Source organism: Columba livia, chromosome 3 (genome assembly GCF_036013475.1).
Source record: "Columba livia isolate bColLiv1 breed racing homer chromosome 3, bColLiv1.pat.W.v2, whole genome shotgun sequence".
In the NCBI taxonomy this organism is placed as follows: Eukaryota; Metazoa; Chordata; class Aves; order Columbiformes; family Columbidae; genus Columba; species Columba livia.
Genome location: NC_088604.1, coordinates 49,272,955 through 49,288,890, shown reverse-complemented (window position 1 = coordinate 49,288,890; position 15,936 = coordinate 49,272,955). Strand labels below are relative to the sequence as shown.

General features: G+C 44.2%; 1 protein-coding gene across 13 annotated transcripts in view; it reads left to right on the top strand.

The window, feature by feature from the left end:
• The window catches only part of FYN (FYN proto-oncogene, Src family tyrosine kinase), a 140,854-nt gene that overhangs the window by 122,057 nt on the left and 2,861 nt on the right, over window positions 1–15,936 (top strand). For all 13 annotated transcript variants that reach the window (XM_065056671.1, XM_065056678.1, XM_065056681.1 and 10 more), the window contains one exon: window positions 7,828–7,959. In XM_065056671.1, the coding sequence (XP_064912743.1) occupies window positions 7,828–7,959 (132 nt within the window). The remainder of the gene's footprint in view (window positions 1–7,827; window positions 7,960–15,936) is intronic.

Here is a 15,936-nt window from a genome sequence, read left to right as displayed (position 1 = left end):
TCATTCTTCACAAGTCATGCTTAATTGTCAGATATCTGTCCAAGTTTGCAGAGCTACAGTCTTGTTCTCTTTCTGTTGGCAGTACACTGGTAGTGCTTGCTCAATATCTGTCAGTAAATACCACTCCATCCATTTCAGTGCCAAAGCCAAGGAGCATCCCGTTAAACCCTGTTGTCTGTCATCAGAAAACAAGGGTCAGTTAAGTCTTTCATAACCTGCATTTACCCCCTTCCTGTTGTGAGTTTTTTCTCTTGACCAGAAGTCCCTCTTTCAGCATGGATTTTGCCATTAATTCTTCAGGAAAGAGCTAACCTCTTTCTGTAACTTTCAAGTGTTGACAGAAGGAGACAGAGAGTTTCCAGCCTGCCTTGTTTTGGCCTAGAAGCAGCGGCTCTCACGCCATTCACACCCCTCTGAACTGTCAGCAGCGCCCACTCGCAGGGATGTGGACTACAGGCTGTGTCCACCCTAAAAGTTGCCTGTTTCACGTTTGGACGGTGATGTCTGATTATTTTGGGGGGTAGGGGGAACTTGAAGAACCCCTGGCAGGTACTAATGTAGAGAGTTAACCGCTACTGATTTCAGCCTGAGGGTGGGAATTGCTTCTTGCTAGAAAAAAATAGCCTTGTGTCATTCTCTCCGGAGTAACAAGAGTGTCTGCAGGCACTGGTAGACAGAAAGCTACCTGCTTGCCCTTCCCCTGTGTAAAAAAGTTTCCCTTGAACAAGGCAGCCAGATCCAATCTGCAAAATGGCTTTGAAACAGTGTCTTATATCATCTCTGTTTCTGTCTTGTTTACTGCCATGTCTTTTGTTCCCTTTGGAAACCACCCAACATATAGTTTGACAGGACTAGTTATTTTTTTTAATAGACAAGTATGTGACCTACTTCTGGCCAGATCTCTTCAGGCTCCTGATCCCTAGGAAATCCTCTGATGACCCATTTGCTTCCTGGTTTAAATCTCTCAGAATTGTTTTGCCATCTTCACATGGTAGAAAGCTGTGAAAACCTGCCTTACTGATGTTGAAGAGAAGCTTAGATTTTTAAGACAATAAAAATTATTGGATTTTGGGTAGGAAAACTTTGAGCTGAGAAAAGCAGGACTGGTAGGGAGAGAGGGAGCATAGTCATGGGTGTCTCCTGCCTTCTTCCATGACAGAAATCACTTGTGTTGTGGAAAAAAGTGTCCGGGAAGCGAGGAGTAGTTTGGCTTTTAACCTGCATCACTAGTGATCAGAAGAATGTGAGTTGTGTTTGCCTGGCTTCATCTCATGGTGCAAGTATGGAGAAGTCACCCATCCTTCCCATACTTCAGGACAATGGGCAAAACTTCCTTCCCCTGACCTCATGGTGTCAGGCTTAAGTCCTTCAGAGCTACAGAATTCCTTAAAAGAGTCTCTAATCACAAGCATCTTGTAGAAAGGTTTTCCTACTTTCATAATGGTTTTATGACCCTTTCTTAAGTGGTAGCTTGTTCTAGGGAGGGGTGCATTTTTGACTGAACAGCACACTATTGATTTACATTTCATTGCAATTAACCTGGTTTCCAAGCCAGCTGGGTAGCCAGGGCGAGCCTGGGACCTTTAATTTATTAAGAAAGAAACACGGTTTCTCATGTGCCACCGGAATTTGTCTTCAAGTGGGATTCAGTTCTGGTTCGTTTTGTTAAACATCAGATTGGAGCTTTGCTTGGTGGAGACCACAATATCAGAAGGAAATGGTTGCCTCTGCTGGTTTCCCATGACCTATTACTTCAGCCTCCAAGGGGATGCATCTGGGGACTGCTCTGTTTATCTGACTGACTACTGCTTCAGTGGGAATTTTGACACGGGAGGAGAGCCTGGCCAACGAAGGGGAGCAGGACAGGGAGTGCTCCAGACTGGCAGCTCCTGTGGGAGAAAGGAAATGTTTTGCCTTACGAAATCTGAAGATTAAAGTTACTCCTCAGCAGTCATCCTTCTGTTGGCTTAAACATGTTAGTACAGAGCTCGTTGTTGGTGTGGGGCAGAGGTGGTTTTCTCCAGCCTTGCTTGATCTCCTGCTCCCTTCCCCCACTGTCACTTTTGTCTCTGATTAAATATTTTGAAAGGAAACAGATGGGGATGCTTTGAGCCCCAGCGGGCTAGAGTGCAGGATTCCTGAACCTGCATGGGTATTACTCAGCCTGGTGGTAATGTTTTACTGACCAGTTTATTTTCTTTTTGATTTGAACAAAGGAGGCCTGACTGCTCCTGATTTATGAGAGGTAAATAAAAAGCAGTTCGTTGTCTGCACTGCTGTTTCTCAGCAATCGTCAGGAAGGAAAGAGACGGTCACGCCACTAATGATTTAAAGTGTGTGACTAGCAGCTATACACTGCCATTAAATAATACCAAAAAAATTTCTTGGCTTGTAGCGAGCATTTGGCTCCTCTTGCTTTTAGAGGAAGTGAGTAATCAAAGGGGAAAAACATGCCTTATAAAGTGACGCCCGTTTTAAAGGCTACACTGGTGGACTGTGTTGCAGCCTGTACTATCAGGGCTTGCTTCTCGTGGCTGTTGAAACATCTTTCCCCCCAGCCAGTGTCAGGCATTCAGTCTTGTTTCTTTCCATCAGTGATGACGCTTGTATCTATGCTGCAAGGCAAGCCTCGAAACCTCTGGTATCCTCCAGGACAGAGAGAAACTTCCCATCACCTCCAGCACAGGATTTCCCATGCCGTTCTGCTACCCTTACAATGATCTGGTTTGCAGCTATGTGAAGTTTTCACCAAGCACATGGCATTTTTGTGGAGAGTTCTCAGCACTCCACAGAGTTGCTTGGGAAGAGTTGTTGCTATTCTAAGCAGTAGCAGCTGATACAAATTTAAAATTGCCTTAATGAAAAAAAGAGCAGAGTTATTTTCCAGGCCTTGTTTCTACTGCATACACTGGCAGCACTTGCAGCAATGCTGCTCCAAGAACACATGAAACAATAAGGATCTTCCTGATGCCTTCCAGACAAGTTAGAGCTATTTTGGGAGTGCTAGTACGTGTTTGTAAACTCTCAGATCATTTTTGCCTCCCTAACACTTAGAAATATCTCCTTCCTGCCCTGCTTAAAAACAAGTGATGCTTCTTATTTTAATTTCCTAGAAATGAGCAGGGATCTTTTTTCCCCTTCCAGGCTCTCTCCAGTCCTATTGCAGAGACTTGGCTCCCAGCTCACCAGCTAATCAGATCTCTCTTGTTTGGGACTGACTGTACTGTGGGCTGTAGTATTCAGGGCTTTGTTCTTGCTCATTGCCTGCAAGCCATGGAGTGGCTAGGAGGAAGGACTCTTGCTTCTCAACAGCCAGCCCCCAGGGTCCCGGAGGGGGATCACACATAGCACTCCTATGGAGATGCCATCTGCTCTATGAGAAAGAGCGTGGCCAGGTCAAGAGGAAGGGGAAGGGGGGTGAGCAGGCAGAGGGTGAGAGGGCTGTTTAGACTCACCGTTCCGCCCCTTGCCCCCCTGCTTTCCGGGGAGGGGTCAGCCTGCAGAGCCTGCTTCTGATTGCTGAGGTTTTGCCAGGCTTTTAATTTCATGTTCGTTCTCACAGCACAGAAAATGTAATTGCACAGTCCCTCCCACACAGTGCTCATCATCGCCTACCAGGGCTGACTCGTTTCCTGTTACTTGCTCGCTTCAGCACTTGGGTTTTACCTTTTGCGGCTTTCCCTTTCCAGCCTCAGGAGCAATTTGCTGCTGCACTATGTTCTCTGGTCGCTAACCCAAGAATTCCCATGGGTTTTGGGTCTTAGAGCCTGGGGTGCTGTAGTGGGTTTAGTTTTGAGGTACGAGAGGTAGCAGCTCTGTAGCATTCTGGAAACAGGATCATTATCAAGCTGTCAGTGGCTCTGGGGTATGAATTTCAGAGGTTCCTGCTTTGTTGAGATTTAGGTCTGAAAAAACAAAGCTCTGAGGGATTTTTGCTTGCCTTAGAAGAAACCATGCTGAGAGTTGTATGTCAAGGTCAGTCAATTATCCCAGCCCCCTCCACTGCTTCTCATCGTGTGACCTGCTTGTAGCTGATGAAGAATTAAAGCAGGGCCATGGATTGATTTTTCCCAATTAAATCCTCCTGGGAGATAACCTGTATGAATGCCTGGGCAGAGCTGGAAAAAGGTTCCAAGAACAGGGCTGAGCCTCACAAGAATCCTCAGAGGTAGGAGGCAGGGCCCATTGTACAAGCAGCTTTGGCTCGGTGTGGTGGCGAGCAGCGCAGAAACCCAAAAAAGGTGTTCCCCAGGCTGAAATGTTTCAAAAAAAAGGACAGAGATAAAAGCTGCAGATAGTAGTTACTTTGGGGCAAAGACAGGCTATCCTGACCTAATGAACACAGTGTGCAGTTGGTTTGTACATGTGCAGTTGCTGACCTGCTAGTTTGTAGTGAAACAGGTTCCAGCAGAAAAATGAGGCAAATAACCCCCACACTAATGTAAAATCTGCCTTCAAAGTAGGAGATAGGCTGCCTTGTCACATGGGGTAATTGGCTATCAGATTTATGAACACACTTGTCAGTAATATGCGCTTTATCTGACAATCTGATGCTGTAATTTGTTTGCAGCACAAAGTCAGCTTGTTTAATAAGCTGCTGAGACCTGGGCAGAGGGAGAGGGTGAGTTTTTTTAATTGGTATGTTGGGAAGAGAGTGAGTATGGGGACTGTGTGTCGGTTGGGAGCCATGCACAGTGTCTGGCCTGCGTGAGCGCCTGGTATAGCTGTAGCGATCAGGAGGCTTTGGAGCGGCGCTTAACACATTTGGGGATTTCTGTGTTTTCACAGAAGTGTGCTGCCTGTGTCTCCAGTGTCAGACATGAGATGGGAGGCAGCACCTTGAGGGGATCCCTGTTAGTCAGTGCAAAATGTTACTGTCATCAGCTCCTACACACACCCCCACACTTCCCCCCACCCCGGCATTGCTCACACTGTAGCAGTGATGCTGCCACCTGTTTGGGCTCTTCTGGAAGCACATGTAGCTTGTGATGGTGTCCAGAAAGTGCTGCTCGCCCTTGCTGCTGTGTGTTCTTGTTGGCACAAGCTCTGTGTGGGGGATTTTTTTGTGTTCTGGCAGTGCATGTGTTGTACCTGCAGCTGTGCAGGCAGCCAGCCTGGTGTGTCCTCACTGATCTCTGCTCCCCTCTTACTGACAGCTCTGCCGTAGTGGGCTGCAGGCTCCCCTGGACTGTCTAGCCTCTGGCATGCATTGCAGGGCCAGAAAACCATGAGGCAGGGCTCTGCTAGCAACCTCTCTGCCAAACTTGCCTTTCCCCCCTCCCCATCTGTTGCTTCAAACCAAAGTTCAGGAAATACTGCACAAAATGCAGAACATGTGATTTTTGTATTAGTTGTTTTAGCCAGAGAATCACCCACAACAGGGGCAATGTAAAAATGTGATGGGTAGTTATCCTGCCATCAGAAAAATCCACAGCACAGACCATTTGTCTTCTCCAGCAGTGTTCATCACAGTCCAATCGTGTTTGTACTGATGCAGCTCTCAGGAAAAGAGATGTGTTGAATTGTGCCCCCTCCTCACCTATTTACCTTGCTTCTCATATTCCCATGGCCCCTAAACTCCACATCCTCAGCTCCCAACACCACACCAGCAGTAGATGAGGAAAGCAAAAATACCGGGGGAACTGGCCACAAAGGAGTCTGAAGAGATTTCTCCAAAGATGAGTTGTGTGTAGTTTCCTACCTTTGGATCTGAGTATGAAGCACAAGGGAATTAGACAAGTTTTGGCTCAGCTTCTCTGAAAAACACAGCTGATTAAAAGGGAAAAAAAAAAAAAAGTAGAAAATTGTTGAATAAAATGTGTGCAACAGGCGAATGAGCAAACCCTTATGCTTGGCTATCTCACACACCACTAACCAAAATCCAAGCCTTCAGGCTACTGGCCAGCATGGAGCTATTGGCTCAGCTGTCACAGTGTTTGTGTGCTGTCCCACCTGCACCTCTGAGAAAGCAGAGGGACATCAGCCTCATATTCATGGCATACCTGCACAAGCCCATCTAAAGCCATTCGCTATAGGCCCAGGGAACCAGACTCCCAGATATCCGCTGCTTGCGTTTTTTCTGGGGATTGCCAAGGGGCATGTAGCCAGCCCCAGGATCTGCCTGTGGCAGGGGGTGCTAGTTGCCAACCACATGTGGCTGCTGGTGCTGCTGGAGCAGGGCCAGCTTCCAGGACAGAGGCTTAAGCAATGGCAGGCTGCTGCTGCAGAAGTCTCAGGCATTGTGGCCAAGGTGAATTTTAAGAGAAGATGAAGTGGATTTTGACTAACTAAGATCAGTCCCATGAAGAAGCGTAAGTTAGGGAAGCTGAGGCCAAAGCCGAGCACCCGACTTTTAGCTGCTGCCTGCATATCAAGTAATTGACATACAGAAGAGGCAGACTTTTTTGAAAGTGAGTAGCACCTCCAGCACCTTTGCAAATCAAACCACTGACATGTTGATGCTTAACTAGATCTAAGTTCCTTCAGGCACTAGGGATCTGAAACTGTCTGGTCTTTTAATTTAGCAGGACTTAGTTGAGAAACTGCAATTTTAACTGGAAAAATATATTTGTTTCTGAGTAATATTCTCTCTTAGGATCACTTACATGTAGAACAGGAAAAAAATGAGCCCACCTGATGTTTTACTAAGTAAGGAGATGAGAATTTCCATGTTTACTTTGTACTCTGAGTCAAGTCGTATTGTGGCATGTAACAGAATATCCAGGCCATCAAGCACGGGACGTGACAGCAGAACAGTGCTGGCAGGGAACTGTAAACAGTGCCGTAACTGCACTCCCAGACAATGATTTGTCCACGTTGTTACTCTTCCCACACTCCTCCTGAAAGCTAAGGGAACTTTTATGAGAGGGTGGTGGGAAGTCAAAGTCAGTCTGTTTCCAAATTCTAGAGTGTTTATCGCTAGGGAACGGCAAGAAGCAATGCAGCTCTTTCGCCTGTATGTTAAGACAAGGCACCAGGGAAATGTCTGCATATTTTTGTACATACTATGAGTTAATTATTACCACAAGACTTTTCTTTAAAGCCATACTGAAAATATTTTCTCTAAGAAAACAGTAAATGATTGGAAAAGCAAATAAATCAGTGTTTAAAAGCTTGTTATCTTACCATCCTTACCACAACTGGCTCCTGCAAGCTCTGATGATGGATGAGCACATTAGAACTGCACGTATTTAAGGCACTACAGGCTTTCAAGTGCCAGCAGCTTAAAGTACACTGTCAAGTTATAAATCACAGGCCGAAGTTGTGCCTTGACATCATTGCACTCCAAGCAATTCAAATGGCAGGATTATTTTTAAGTTCTTGCATGTTTCTAATGAAATATTAGGTTTGTTTTTAATTTACGTTTTTACCATGTTTGTTTGTTTTGCCTTTTGCTCAGCTTGAGCAAGGAAACAGGGAGGTACATTTCTAATAAATCTCACTTCTATTCTTATGTGCTAACTGTGACTTGCAAGTGTCACAGGGAAATGTTAATTTAAAACATTTTGCAAGAAAGAATTTCTATTATATTTGGCTTATTGTTTTTTTAAACATTTTTTTCCTTTTATAAAACTTCAAACCTGAATTAAAATCTCTTAGCCTTCTCTTGGGATGTGGGACAAACCCACCCCTTCCCTCCTAAGTCTTTCCTTCTGCCCTACATGCTCCACCCTGCTGTCCTCTCTGACCGTACTCCATGGAGCTATTTGTTAACACTTGCCTGTAGCTCTGTCCTCCTGCACGTGTTGCGGAATACAACAGTCACCTGCAAACTGGTACTTTGATTCTGTCTCTATTCTGATTAAGGCTCATTTATTCTTTCATTAGGTGCAAAGTTTCCCATTAAATGGACAGCACCAGAAGCAGCATTGTATGGAAGGTTCACAATAAAGTCGGATGTGTGGTCTTTTGGCATCCTACTGACAGAGCTGGTGACAAAAGGAAGAGTGCCATACCCAGGTAAGAAAACAGTCTGAGCCCTGCTTTACCTGGGGAAAGGAGTGGAAACAAGCCATCTGCTTAAATTGGAACGAGTATTTATTTTCACTGGGCTCGAAGGAGGATGGTTATCATGCATAAGTTCTGCCTATGCTTGGAAATGGTCCTGACTGAAAGCCGCTGAGTGATTATCATGAAAAAAGGGACAAGGGGACAGAAGATCCAACATATTAATTTCTATTTTTTTTAGTTGTTCACAATTCAATTAATTTACTTTCTAGACAAATAATGAAAGCAATGTAAAATTGCTATAGTGTGGAGCAGATAGCTCTCCACAGTATTGCATTCATTTTAAGATACAGTTAAACTCCTAGAGTGGCATTACTCCATTTATTCTGTCAGTCTGTTTCTGTACAAGGTTTGATGACTGTCTGAATGTCTGATATTACCCAACCTCTTTTTAGAAACTCTTAAATTTCAAACCTTGCTTTCAAAGTGGATGGACAGGAAAGGAAATAAAATAATTCTGTAATGTGCAGGCCAGAGCTCATGGCAGGGTCACAGCAGGGCCAGATTCTCTGCATGGGGGAACCATGGCTCTTTGTTGAAACCTTGCCAAGTATCCAATGGATTAAGATTTGTAGGAGGAGTGATTGGATCTGCCTATGCAGAAAGAGCTTTTCATTCTGTTGCCCCCCTGAAGATCATAGGCATTTAGGTGAAGAGGAAAGGGGTAAAGTGAAAGCAGTGCCTTACATGGAAAAGAATTTAGTCCCTTCATTTTCTTACCAGCACAGACACTAACAACAGGGCATCTAGCTGCATCTTTATTCTTTTCTCTTTTTTTTTTTTTTTTAATGTTTCTAAGTACTTACCAGTATGGCTGCACGCAGTGCAGCTGATTTAATGGAAAGTGCCCTAAAGCAGTTTCAATTTCCTAATCTGTGCCATGATCAAGCAGTCAGACCCATACATCAAACTGTGCAGGAGAAGCATCAGGGTGAAGTTTAGTTTATCCTGTGGTATCTCACACCACATCAGAAGACTTAGCTCAGCAAAACTGAACTCCAAGAGTTTTACCAGGAATTACAACTTTGCTAGCACCTAGGAGCTGGTAGCTGATTTCTGGGAAGTGAATGTGGGAACTGCAAGGCTTCTTGTGATCAGTGGTGAATTTGGGCCTGATTAATAAGGAGCAGCTTACTAAAGCTGCGACAGTGACAACAGAATGAGGTAGCAGAAAGCGAGATGATGTGTTCCTGTGGGAAGGATGACTCCCTCTGCTCAGTAGTTCCCCATGTAGTTAAAGAAAAGTGGGTGTTGCCACCACAGGGAGTGGCTGTGTCAGCAGCTGGCACAAAGGTCTTCTTGCCATCAGAATTACTGGCAGTGTGTGGGAGAGCCGTGATTTCTGCAAATTTATTGAGAGTTAAATGCAGACATGGCATGGTGTGCAAAGGTCGAAAACGGAAAGATGCATAAGACTCAGCTGATAAGAGTGTTGCTCCTAGAGGGTGGACAACTCTCCTCACTGGGCTGCAAGATGAGGAAATTCCTGGTCTTTACCAGCAGAGTGGGTGCACAGGGGCTCTCACCAGCCAGGGCAGAGTTAAGGTAGATTTTTTTTAGTGGGGCAGAGATGCTTAATGCTTTCCTTCTTATCACGTCCATGAGCACAGACACAGGAGAAGTACTATTGCAGGCAAAAGTGACTTAGCTCTGTGTTAACTCACAGGTTTGTAACTGAACGCAGTGGTGGCCATGGCAGCAGAGGATGTCTGCACTTCCCAAGTATTCCTTTCCTTCCCTGAAGGAGAAAGACACCACTGGATGTGCATTTAAGTGCTCACAATATATAACTTCTTGTAGGATCTATGACACTAATTTCAGGCATGGTCTGTGTCCTGAAAATGTGGACAGTTTTATTACGTGGCAGTTTGAGTACATCAAAGACAACTAGTGGCATCTCTCCTCTTTCAGCACTGTCCTCCTCCTTCATCCCTCACTGTGTAAAGCTCCCACACACTGAAAGTCCTTCCGGCTCACTCTCCCTCACCCATGCTAGGAAGACATCAAGTAGCTGGAAGCAATCTTTTGTGTGATACGTATCACAGAGTCAGCAGTTTTCTGGATGGTCACATAGTTCCTCAGTTACACACCACCCAAGCTCTGTGCCAGGGCCTTTCCTCCCCACTGGGACTCCCACCTTCCTCAGCCAGGAGGCCTTAATCATTCTCATAGTCACTGTCACTCCCCTCTCTGTCAGTTTTACCTAAGGGCATCTTCTGGTTTTAAATTTGAATTTCCAAAATCTTTAGAGATTTCAATTTGATCTCATTTCCCTTACCCTAACTGGGGAAGCTTTTACAGGCTGAAGCAACAGTGGAAGGGAACTGGGGCCTTCTCAGAAGGGTCTGTCTCTGTGTGGGGGTTGAAAAGAGAGCTCAGACTTTTCAAGGTGACAAAGACCTTCTGAGCCCCTCAGAAAAGACTCTATTTTCTCCTGACATGGGAAGGATCATCCATCTCCTGCTTCATGCTGGAAAGAGGAAGGACCTCCCGGTAGAATGAATTCTTGAATTCCTGCACCTGTCTGGGGCAGGGAGTAGGGTTCAGATGCACCCACAGGGCTTTTCCCGCCATCACGGTATGGCTTGCATGAGGAAGAAAAGATGGGAGTTCAACCAGCCTGGGCAGCAGAACTCAGCCCTCCTCACCCAAGTCATAGTAGACAACCTATAGGTGAGAGAACACAGTTCGTAGGCACTGCCGACCACTTTGGCACCCAAGGCATGTGGATTTGCAAGCTCTGGAAAGGGCCAGCCATGAAACAAAGAGGATCGTGGAGCTGTCACTCTGCTGTAATACCCGGTTTCTGAAATAGTTGTGGGCATGTTGTCCTGATGTTCCTGCTTACAGCTTGTAGCAGGCCCCGAGGGGGAGCAGGGAGAGGCCTTCAGACAAAGGGATTGCTCTCTTGCATGACAAGAGGTTATTTGTAGGACCCACCCCAGTCCTGTGTTAGTAACCATGCCTGCAGGGTACTATACATCATGAGATGTATAGTGGAGAACTAGGCATTGTTTTAAGCTTGTGTAGGAGGAGGGAGAAGCACAAGGAGAAGGATAGAAGGAGAAGGCAGACAGTATATAGGAATGGAGCAGACTGCGTGGAACAGGACTTGGCATTCATTGTCCCCCAGATTTCAAACAGTTCCTGTCCTGATGCCCTGTTTTGGAAGAGGGGCTGGAGCAGTGGTGGGACACATGAGCAGTAAAGACTTTGCTGTCAGAGATGAAGCTCAGGCTAGAGTTCATAATCAAGCCTTGCCCCAGACCCTATAGCTCCCTCAAGCAAGACTGACTTTTTGACAGGTGTCCTCATCTTCATTCTTCAACCAAGCCTGTTTCTCTGTCAGTGGATGTAAAGAACCGCTATGATAACTAATTTTCTTAGGGCTTTTCCTAGCCTTCTCTAATGCTTTCCCATTCTTTTCACAAGGTAGCAGATTGAAATAAGCAACTTTCATAGTTTTTCTGGGCATGAGGTTTTATTTCCATTATCACAGTGGGGAAATAAAAACTAGATATGGGCAGAAAAGGAGCCAAGTTTAAAAAATAGTCTGCTTAGTTGACCTTTTTCAGTGTTTGTTTCTTTCTTCTTTCACAAATTCCCCTTGGATCTTAGGTGTGGGTTTTTTAGTGGAGTTCAAGTGTAGGAGGCTGTGTTTCTCTAGCAGTGGTCAGATAATTTGGGGTTTTTTTTAACATGTTGCCTTTTGGATAGGCAAAAATCCCAGCTGCACTAAACAAGCACCTCTGGACTTGGCCCTTCTGCTTTCTGCTGTACTTGTCACGTCAACAGCATTTGCATTTTATATCTAGTGTGGCAACCACCATGATACAATCCACATTGCTGCCTCCAGATGGGCAGATCTTTGAGTCCGGGCTCCAAGCAGCTCTGCAGTCCCTGGGAAGCTGTGTTCAGCCTCCTCACCCTTGGGGAAAGCTGGGCCACAAGTGCCAGAGAGCCCATGGTACACTGACCAAGCCTGGGGACAAGTGCACATCCATTAGGCAGCATATGCATGTGTGGCGTCATCATGGCTGGTAGATAAGCAGTTGAGAGAGGTGCATACTCAGCACATAGCACAGATAAGCTCAGATGGGTTTCTTTCTAAGCAGGAAAGCTCCACTCACAAATGCTGTGGCTCAAAGTGGCATCTCTTATGCCAAGCAATAAACAAACAAACAAACAAACACACAACACCCCAATATATAATGATAGCTTAGCTTTCTAGCATTGTGGATAGTTGTTGGGGGTTTTCAGGCCTTAATTTCTAAATGAAGTAGCATAACTTCCAGATTTTTAAAACTTGTTACTACTTTTGCAGTTATAACTAGGTTCATATTGTATGCCGTATGAACGGCATTATCCTTCAAAGGTTGTATTCCTTCAGGATCAGCTTTTCTGTTCCCTTCAGTGCACTGTTGTGCCTACATATGGAATAATCTCCCTGCCTAAGCCCCATATCCCATTCCTATGCCCTTGCCTCTGGCTTTTCTTTGGGGCTGTCCATGGAAGTTAAGAATTCTGCTTCTAGATCAAACTGAACAAAACCCCCAAATCAACCTCTGTCTCCATTATCCCTCTCTCTTTTGAGAGCATGATCTCAGTGCCAACATGATCCAGCCCCTCTGGAGGGTTACACAGTTTTACCCTCTCAACTGTAGTGGGTCTTGAAGGAGCATAACTCTCAGTCCAACAGAAGAAAGCAAGAATAAAGTGTCTTAAAACCACTTCTGTCCTCAGTGGACTTCACATAGCCCAAAGTAATCTATATAGCTTATTAGCTTTGGATGTGGGGATGCTGCCTGGTGACAGTCATGTCTCCCATCCTCTGCAAGAGCAGTATTGCCCCAATCTGTGCTATTTGCACATCTGCTGTGCTCCATCTAGTGAAGCTCCTCAAGGCACTCCAAAGCATTCTCCAGTGCTTTCTTTAGTGACAACTGGAAACTTTACATCATTTTCTTTTGTCACAGTCAGTCTTACCACTGCAGCTTTCCTAGGAGGAGTCCAGCAGCATGGCATTTCTGTCCCTAGTCCATGCAGGCTGTAGATTTTTATTGTATTGAGCATTAAAGTGGTCATAATCCTGTGGCATCCTAAGGCTTTTAGATGTTTCACCAATAAAGCTGGGTGGTGGGAGGTTATTTCATTTTTGCTCTTCTGAGGAAATAAAAAGCTAATGGAAAAAAACATCTTTTGGAAAATGGATGTTTCCTTCTTGGTCCAAATGGTAGTAACACAGTGAGCCCAAACTGATTTTTGAGCTGGTGAAATACCTGTAGTCTACAGAAGAATATTGCTGAGTAGTTTATTCCACAGATTTAATATTGCTGACTAGTTTATTCCATGGATTTAAGGATTTTAGGATAAAATTTTAAGGGGTCTAGAAGCATACTGCAAGCAGAATTTCATTTTTTATTTACTAAAAGAGTTGAAACTCTCGGGTATTCATTAAGAGAGAGCAGTTGTACAGACTGCTCAAATATTCTCTCTGTGGTGTCAGAAGTGCAGATACAACAGGCTTCTGCTATCAAAAGAGAAACACCAAAACTTGTGGGATAAGCTAAGTGGATCGAGATAATAGGTTTGTAAACATAAATAGACCTTTTGAGAGGTAAAAAGTATATCTGAAACTGCCATTTTGTAAGTCTGACTAATAATCTAATCAATTTGGGGGAGGAAAAAAAAAGGTATTTGAAACTCCTTTTTTAAATTAACAGCACATGTCAAAACCGACAGATTTTTTTTTGGCAAATCCTAGGTGCTGCAGCCCTTACTGGATGGATGAATTCCAGTAAGGAACATGAGGATTACTTGGTTTCATTTCATATCTGGGTTTTTTTCAGAGACAGGAGAGAGGAGAGGGGGAAAGGAAAAGAAAGAACAAGAAAAAAGGGAAGGGAAGGGAAGGGAAGGGAAGGGAAGGGAAGGGAAGGGAAGGGAAGGGAAGGGAAGGGAAGGGAAGGGAAGGGAAGGGAAGGGAAGGGAAGGGAAGGGAAGGGAAGGGAAGGGAAGGGAAGGGAAGGGAAGGAAAGGAAAGGAAAGGAAAGGAAAGGAAAGGAAAGGAAAGGAAAGGAAAGGAAAGGAAAGGAAAGGAAAGGAAAGGAAAGGAAAGGAAAGGAAAGGAAAGGAAAGGAAAGGAAAGGAAAGGAAAGGAAAGGAAAGGAAAGGAAAGGAAAGGAGGAAAGGAAACATTACATTTTCCTGCATTATACTCTGATGAGAAAACCTACTTGGACTCACTTTCAGGGACAAAAAATGGCTGTGATTTCAGACAGCAATGTCTTTTATGTTCTTTTTTTTCTTTTTTTCTCTTTTTTTTTGTTTTCTTTTGTTGTTGTTGTTGTTTTCTTAAAAAAAAAAAGGTAACTGAAGAGATGTTTATGTTTTTCCTATCCCCCTCTCTCTCCTCAGGGTTTTTCTTCCAGCATACAGCTCGTTATCAAGTTTCAGAGTGTGCTTTGCAGCACTGAGCACTCAAAAATACCAAACATTTGATATCTTAGAATAACAAATCAGTTGGGAAGGAGCTTTTCTGCTGCTGTTGTACTTAAAGGGGTACTGCCAAAATAAAACCAAAGAATGCAGTTTGTTTGTGGTTTAGATATATACAATAGATGAGCCTTTAATATGTAAGGGAAGCAAAGCACCAAAGTTCTTACCCTAATTCAGCTGATTCAAAGACAAGGATATAAAAAAGGGTGCAGAATTATGTTTTAAACATAATTTTTTAAAATTAATATTGAGAACACGATATGAGCCAATGCCCTTCCTTTTCTTATAGTGTCTTGAAAACAGCAAGGCCAGAAGGTTTGCGTTGATGCTGCTTTTGGTTTGGTGATGACTAACTGACCACTAGTGTTGCTTTGTAATTTAATAAAAGAGTAGAATCTGTTTGAAAATGTTCTTGTTGGATAATTAGGAACACCCAAAAGTTTGTTCAGTGTGCAGCACACTTTTTTGTTTTGTTGTGAGCCTGTGTGACCTAACAACATCAGTTTGGAGCCAGTACTACAGAAGCACCTTAACTCTATGCAGTATGATGTCTGCAGAAGATCATTACTGCTGTATTTTTATTATTCTGTGGAGTCCTAACCACAGGCCACCTCAGGTGCCATTTGCTCCTACTCATAAACATCTAACACCAAAAATACACTGTGTAAAAGCAGGTGATAAATCAAACACAAGGAACCAGTGCTAAAGTGTCGGTCTGCAGGTTAGGAAATACTGCAAATCAGTAATCTAACCCTTCTTCTTGCAATTCTCACTGCTAAAGGGAACAGTAAGGAGACATTTGTAGGAGGATCAGGCAGTTTCCTGGAGAGGTTCTTCCATGTGTATAAGAAACAGCTCATCAGTACTTGTTGGAAAATGGAAGGTGCTGCAATAGGCTGACCAGAACTGTGAGTTGACCAGGTCGTGGCCAAACGAGAGCCTAAATGCTCATGGGGCAGCCTGTGAGAGGCTTTGAAAGTAGAAGACGAGCAGCTGGTATTTCATGTAGAAGGCAACAAAGAACAAGTAGCAAGACAATGCAAGGGGCAGTTACAACAAGAAGCTAGGAAAATGGTCCTTGCAGAGACACCACAAATGGATATCAGCAGGAGGAAATTGCCTTATTAAGATAAGAGGAAAAGGTGTTTTGTAGTCCTAACATGAGATGAGAATCTAGATGTGGATGGCCAGGAAAGGCTGTATTTTGCAGATACTTCTTTTAAAACATCTTTAAGAATTAAACACAGCCAGGACGTGAGGACACAGAGTCCAAGGACACAGCTAAGTTACCAGCCTAAATGCCAGGCAGTGTAAAGATATTATTCTTGCTAGTCAAAGTGTAGAGTAGACGAATCTGCGTTGAAGAAGGTGGCTGAATTATTTCTCACAAGTAAGTTTACAAAAGATACAGAGTAGAGGGGAAAGAGATGA